Raw genomic sequence first — 7,183 nt, forward strand, 5'->3', positions numbered from 1 at the left:
GATACCGGTAACGAATTCTCTTTAGAAGGGGGCATTTCTAACATATTATGCAAAACTGTGATGGGTTGACGATTACTATTGTCAGCCATTTTTGTTCTAGTTGTATATTCTTGTGAAGTTAAAGCTATACATTTAAAAGTAATATAGTTCACCAGCGGAAAATTGTTAGACAAAATTAATTTGAAAACAACTTGTCTTAAACAATAATATTTATTCCGTAATGAGTGGGCCTTCCAGCGTTTTTATCACGTACATGAACGATTATAGGCTAGACCTACACTTAAAAAATCAATAAATAAATATCAATTATGTAGCCAAAGGCCCAACATTACCTATAACTTAACATTTGTTAACAGAAAAATAGCAGAAAAAAGTCAGATCTCCTCGATATAATGGTGTTGCAAATTACACTATTAGCATGTCTCTTATTGTTTTTACATAAAAACGTTTGCGCATCCCCGCGAACCAACCAGGTTATTTTGACCTGTGGTGGCACTGAGACTTCGTCTGAACGTGGCCCCCCTGGATACCCCGGTAAGCGGGGGGCTCCAGGGCCAGTTGGACGCACCGGGCCCCCCGGGCTCAAAGGTCAACCAGGGTCCGACGATGCCTTGCAAGAAAATGTGGCCAGACTTGATCAAAAGTTGAGAAAGTTAGAAGAACTTTTAGATGATCACACGAGTAATTAAACCTTTTTTTTTGTTATGATAAACCTCGACATCAATAGGAATAATAATAATATGTGTGCCCATAATTAAATTTTATAGGAACCTTTATAGTGTTATTTGTCATCACAAATAATTGCGGTTAATTATATTTTATATGTCTGTGATGCAATAGAACGTGTTAAAAAACAACTTTTGGCGTTTTATTTTGAATTTTTCTTTCACGTATTTTAGGTTTCAATTATACCCATCAGGTTTTTTACTGAAATAAAAAGTCTGACCCTTAATGCAAAGGATCCACGACCCATAGTTTATTAACCACGACCCAATTTCGGTTTATAATTCTCTCAAAACAAAATTAAAATTTTGATTTCCAATCACTATGCTTAGTCTAACTCAAACGTAATGTTGTAATAAGTAGTGAAAAGTTGTAATAATAACTGTGAATTGGATATTTTATGTCAAGTTGTATTGAGTGGTTTAATATTATTATGGAAAATATAAAGTATATTCAACAAATATATAGTGGTTTTCATGAATTTCTTATTTGATCTGAATTGGTGTCAGGAATTGGTGTTTGGTTGAAATTTGCATCTATTAAAGAAGCAATATTTAGCTTCATAATAGCTATTTTATGCGGACCACAAGAAATTAACCCGTCAATCTTATATGATCGTAGATTGAGTAATCGAAACTGTTTTTTTTTTTTCAGGTAAACTCATGGCAGCGCTTCAGCCAAGCGATTGCCTTGATGCCAAAGAGAAAGGGTTTCTCAAATCTGGTGTTTATAATTTCAGTTCACCCGTCCCATTCCAAGGATATTGTGACCAAACAACTGATGGTGGTGGCTGGCTTGTGAGTTTTTAGTTACGGATAATATGCTATTTTTAGTTGGTTCTTTGTCGTCATAGCTCAATATATAGAGCAGTGCTTCCCAGCCAGTGGGTCGCGACCCTTTGGTTGGTCGTGAAACTATTTTAAATGGATTACAGTTTTCTATTAGATCAGGAAATTATTGCATTATCATTGCGCAACATTTATGCAACAATGCAAAAAATACGTAACAATTAAATGTGTTGTGTCGCATTAACTATTTCGGTACGCACGCATTTAGTAAAGATACAATTAGTAAAGGTTTTATGTAAATGCTGTTAATCTTATTTCCAATTAGTTGCATTTTAAATTATCGGTGAACAGTTGTTAATGTAATATATTTGCACTCTCCAATTTGTTTTTTTGTTTTTTTATAGTCACATATCTTATGGAGACATATATGACATATCGTTTGGTCATATCGCATTGTGGGTCGCACAATAAAACTTGCATAACAAGTGGGTCGCGAACTGAAAAAGGCTGGGAAGCACTGATATAGAGAATAGTTAGTTTAACCACCTGCTTGAAATTTAAACCCTGACACAGTTGCAACTTCAGGTCTTTCAAAAGCGCTTCAATGGATCGACTGACTTCTACCGCGGCTGGAACGATTACGAAAACGGTTTCGGTTCTCTGCAGGGAGAGTTTTGGCTAGGTTAGACATTAGGATCATAAATGCGACGTCTGTAAAGCACAAGGGTTTCTTAAACTTTTTTTACCGCGGACCCCTAAAATTTTCTTTCATCTCGCGTGGACCACTGAAGGCCAAAAAAATACGTCACAGTACAAATAGACTTCACAAACTTGCTGATTTGGGTCAAAAAATGTGAAAGTGAAATGGAGTCTAAACACATTTAGTTCTAAACCTTTTTCTTTTTAAATAAATTATTTTCTTTAATAAATTGATTGCTGCTTAAATATACACTTATGTTTCAATTAGACCTTCATAGACCCCCTAAAACTAGTTCACGGACCCCCAAGGGGTCCATGGACCCCAGTTTAAGAACCCCTGGTATAGCAGAATGGTGAAGTATGTTGTGGCTTTCCCTCCATACGTAATCCTTCGTTTGGCCACATATCGAAATGTTGTGTCACACGAAATCAAGATTTCTGCTGCAATATACCCAACTATAGACGTTAAAATGTTTCAAGAAATACTTGATTTGTGGATTAGCAAATTATGGAAAAAAATCATTTTTATTTGCACCAAAATTTCCATTAGTTCTGTATGCAGGTCTACAACTAATCCATAACATCACAAAAGGTGGAAATTATGAGCTGAGGGTGGAATTGGAAAATTACGATTCGTCAAAAAAATACGCAAAGTACAGGTATAGTTGATCACACAAAGTATCTTTTTAGGCAGATAAATCAACAAATGAATGAGTAAATCGGATTTTGTTACAATTTTTAGTCAATTCGGGATCGGAACTCCGGAATCGTTTTATCAACTTTCAGTTGGCGGATACAGTGGAAACGCAGGTTTGATGTTTCACCAGTAAAAACTTTTTATGACTCTTTTGATAATGAAATTTTGCACGCAAATAAATCTAAGCTATTATTTCTTAATCTAAGCTATTGTTTCTATTAATTCTTTTCATGACTTCAATAAAACTTCACGCGGCCATGGCTCCTTTCAAACAATTATTTTAAACAAGTATGATAGCAAGATTTTCCGCGGTTCGGTCGAGTCCTGTTTGTCGTTTCGGGGCTGCTAGCCGACTTGATGAAATCGATTTTCATATAAAATGCCTTGTGCGTACCATGACACTGCGTAATCAAAGTTTTAGCCACACGTACAAACTTAGCCAGAGTATTTTTTCGCGGTTGCTCTAGATTCTAGAATTATATCTTGAAAAATTTAGTATGGCTCTCATGCAAATACAACCAAAAATATTCGGCTTTTATGGCTACCTTAGCTAAAAAGGTTCCCGCCCCTGTTCTAAGATGTCAGACGATTTAACTTCATTTAGCTTTAGACAGGGTCAAATCCAGGGGTGGGGCAGAAACAAGCCACGTCACCCATAGCTGAAATTTCTGTCAACTTTGACTATGTTATAACAGAGTAAACTTTATTAAAGTTAATAAATGCATTTCGCCTAGTGCGGTTAGGTTGCTTTTCAGCTACATAGTTTAGCGCGAGTTTGCTAAAAAAACAGGTGTTTATAGTTATTTTATGACGCTACGCTATGACGTAACTTTGTGGCGTCATTTGGTGAACATTTCTATTGTATTCGAAACAAAAATCTTGGATTCGCCCCTGGCTAGTTTGCAAATTTCCGCTTCACGAAATGCACGTTAAGTGCCTGTTTTACATTTGTCAGGTGATGGATTTTACACAGTGCACAACGGAAGGCGGTTCTCAACCTTTGACCAAGATAACGACCCAGACCCGAGAAATTGTGCCGTACTTCACCATGGTGCTTGGTGGTACAACCGATGCCACTGGTCCAATCTGAACGGAAATTATTCGGCGACACTGGTTAAAGATAACCCTGTCTACAACCGGTGGTACGGCACTCCAAATAGAGATTTGCGGTCGAGAAAAGCTAGTGAAATGAAAATACGCAGAGTCGAAAATTGATCCAGTGAATACATCAGTGGCGTTTTTTTATTGTTTGGCATCAATGTGTAAATAAGGCCAACCATTTATGAATTATTTTGCTTTGTTTGCTGTAAAACCGCTTCTGTTTTTATTGACAAGTTTCGTTGCTGCTTTATTGATAATGGCTTGTGATCGGCGTTAACATGAATAAAGGTAAACACAATACAAAAAATCTAGTAATTCGATGTGTATTGCTTCTAGCGTAAAAAAAAAAGTTAAAGTTCCACCGGGCTGTGATGCATGTTTCAGCAAACATTAACCAATATTACAAAAGCAAAAATTGACATTTTTTTTAATAAATGACGTCACAAAAATGCGCCATAACGTGTCGTTACAAAGTTATGTCGAAATGTGACGACACAAAGTTACATCACACGTGACGTCATAAAAAGTAACCTTATAAACCACAATAAACGAACACCACACAGTTCGTTTATTTTGTTTGTAAAGCCAAAATAAATAGACGGAAGATATTCGTGTAGAGCAGTGGTTATCAAACATTTTCCTCGCCGCGACTTTGCAAAAGTTTGTTGAGGTAGAGCGTTACAGTCGTAGGCTATAGTTGTGTATGACTAGAACATTGACTTTCTCTTTTTGTCGATATGCAACGAACAGAACCTATTTGTCGCAGGAAGAAGTGTTAGATCAGTGGTTCTCAACCGGGGTGCCGCGGGGCCATTTGTGTACGACCAGAGTTTGTGTACAATTAGAGACAATTATTTCAAATTACAATTTCCTGCATGTTTTAAGTTGATTGTGTTGTTCCAGTTCCATGTTCCATTTATAGTGACATTTTGGTAAAATACTCAACGAAAATTCCAGTTGGGGTGCTGAAAATTTATTTACTATTTTGAGGGTGTTGGAAGCCATAAAACGTCACTATGTTTGATCATATTCAATTGCGTCAAGGAATAATAGTATGATTATTTAAAGGCATTTTATTACTTCAGTTGAGTTTGGATACAAAACTAAATCATGGTGCGAGGCAAAATCGTGCGCAGAATATTACAAGAGAGAAATTTCTATGTTACAAACTTTTATCGTATTCTGTAAAAGGGGTGAAATGTTACTCCTGTGAATCTCTACTGATGTTATATCCTTGTTTTATTTTGTATGCATGGACGGTTGTTGAACATTCCAATGTTTACAGGCAGAACAAACAGGCGATGGTAGGGCCAATAGTTGCTGTCATGTTATTTAAGTTCATTTACAGTTGAAATAAAACTTTGCAATATTACAGATTATAACTGTCTAATAAAGTTAGGATAGTTATATATCGTATTCTATAGATATATCCTCGGGATACATGCGATAAATGTAGCTTTGATGTGGCAATATTTGCAAAAACAGTAAATGAAGCAAATTTCCAAAGTGACAGTAACTTGCATTTATGCCTTTTTCTCAAAGAAAAACCGACGCTAGGCGATTACCTGACTTCTAATTTTAAATATTACCAAACATCGAAACACCTACAATAGACATTGTCTTGCTCTTTTTGCTTCGGCGTGGACGATGTGGTTATAAAACTTACTTCACTTCGATTGGTTTTATAAAGAACTGCAGAATATGAGAAGACAAGTGAAAAAATTGAGTTCCTTCAATTAACACACGTCAAGGCAAACGCGACCCTTATGTTTGAAAAATTTGTATTTTAGCAGATAAAATAGCTGCTACTTGATGCACTGTTTCACATTTCTTTGACCTGTATGTAAAGCAACTTGTCTCAGTATCCAATTGAAAACAACATTCTACGTCCCAAGTATTTTCAAAGCGAATATTAACTTCATTTCTCGAACAATAACAGTAAATTAACAAAAAAATTACAAAACTTATATACCATAAAACAGAAAATCAAACCAAATACGACAGGCATTGATATTTCACGACATAAAAACTTATAGTTCGTCGTTAAGAACATTAAGTAGTAAGTCACCAAAAGTATAAATTTTAAACAGGTGTACGTGCTTTCTGCTTGTAACGTATTAGATTTGTAATTATAATATTCTTAGCGATTACGTTTTTTTTTCTATTTTGGGATATTACCCCATTCTCTGGCCACTTGCTGAGGAGCCATGGCCCACCCCAAAAAATGTATAAATATTTTACTCTTAATAATTTGTTTTGTAGCATTTATGAGCAGAACCACAACATTTGATCACAGGCATTCCACACCTTTAATTGTCATGCATTTTTACGTCACCAACGATTTAGTTGATATAACATTTACTATACATTAATGTACTTTTACTACTTTTAGACAGTTTTTGCTCATTCACTGTTTTTTAGTATTGCGTTAACACTCAGTCAGTTGCTGCTCGAAATGGTTTGCTAGCATTGTAATTTGTGTTCGTTTCGGCAGTTAATACAATGCTAAGAGCTAAACAAAACATTCCAACTTTTTGCCCCCCCAAAAAGATTTTCGGCTGGCTACGCCACTGAGTTGGGCACAGCTAATGTTCCTTGCTCTTGCGCTAATATCCGACGTTGAGTAACAACGGCATTTTTTTCAGATTCTCTTTGAAAGGTGATTCTAAAAAAAGGCGTAGGAAAACTACCAAAGAGGGGCCCGGCTGAAAAAGGGTGAAGAACCACTGCCATGGGCTATGTATAACTTGCCAGCAATAAGCCTAGGATCGCTATTTCAAAACATTTGCCCGCAAGATAAAAAAAAAAGATTGTTTTTGGCCCGCGATGAAAAGAGGTTGGACCACGCTGTTCTAAGACCACGAGTTTAGTGTGCAATCGACGCTTAAAACCGTAGCTTGTATTTTGGCCGACTTGGACCTCAAACCGTAGCTTGCATTTTAGCTGATTTGGCACACAGTCCGCGCAGATGTTGCGCTAATCATGACATAACAACACCTGGGAAAAAACGTTTCGCAAATTGTGGAAAAATGATTCTACAAACGTCATTTACACGTATTTTACGGTGTTGTTTTTTGCCTGTAGTTTGGTCTTCGTTTTTGCTTCGGATATTTGTGTATCCCCGATTTGGATAAATATATTAAACAGTATTTGCTGTGTCATTTCTCGCTTGTGA

The 7,183-nt window shown here is 36.3% G+C and overlaps 1 protein-coding gene across 1 annotated transcript; it reads left to right on the plus strand.

Annotated features, from left to right (window-relative positions):
- Window positions 1-392: 392 nt before the first annotated feature.
- On the plus strand, window positions 393-4,122 carry LOC146135533 (microfibril-associated glycoprotein 4-like). Its single transcript, XM_083395785.1, has 6 exons — window positions 393-681; window positions 1,378-1,520; window positions 2,097-2,193; window positions 2,773-2,869; window positions 2,953-3,020; window positions 3,863-4,122. The coding sequence occupies exons 1-6, from the start codon at window positions 393-395 to the stop codon at window positions 4,120-4,122; spliced, it is 954 nt and encodes a 317-aa protein (XP_083251911.1).
- Window positions 4,123-7,183: the final 3,061 nt, after the last annotated feature.

The sequence above is a fragment of the Ascidiella aspersa genome, chromosome 8 (genome assembly GCF_963924565.1).
Source record: "Ascidiella aspersa chromosome 8, kaAscAspe10.2, whole genome shotgun sequence".
NCBI classification, from domain to species: domain Eukaryota; kingdom Metazoa; phylum Chordata; class Ascidiacea; order Phlebobranchia; family Ascidiidae; genus Ascidiella; species Ascidiella aspersa.

Bases quoted from the DNA above. Each gene is read 5' to 3' on its own strand.
- LOC146135533 (XM_083395785.1), top strand. From the start codon at position 393: ATGGTGTTGCAAATTACACTATTAGCATGTCTCTTATTGTTTTTACAT. The intron at 682-1,377 runs GTAATTAAACCT...TTTTTTTTTCAG, and splicing joins ACTTTTAGATGATCACACGA to GTAAACTCATGGCAGCGCTT. The intron at 1,521-2,096 runs GTGAGTTTTTAG...TTGCAACTTCAG, and splicing joins CTGATGGTGGTGGCTGGCTT to GTCTTTCAAAAGCGCTTCAA.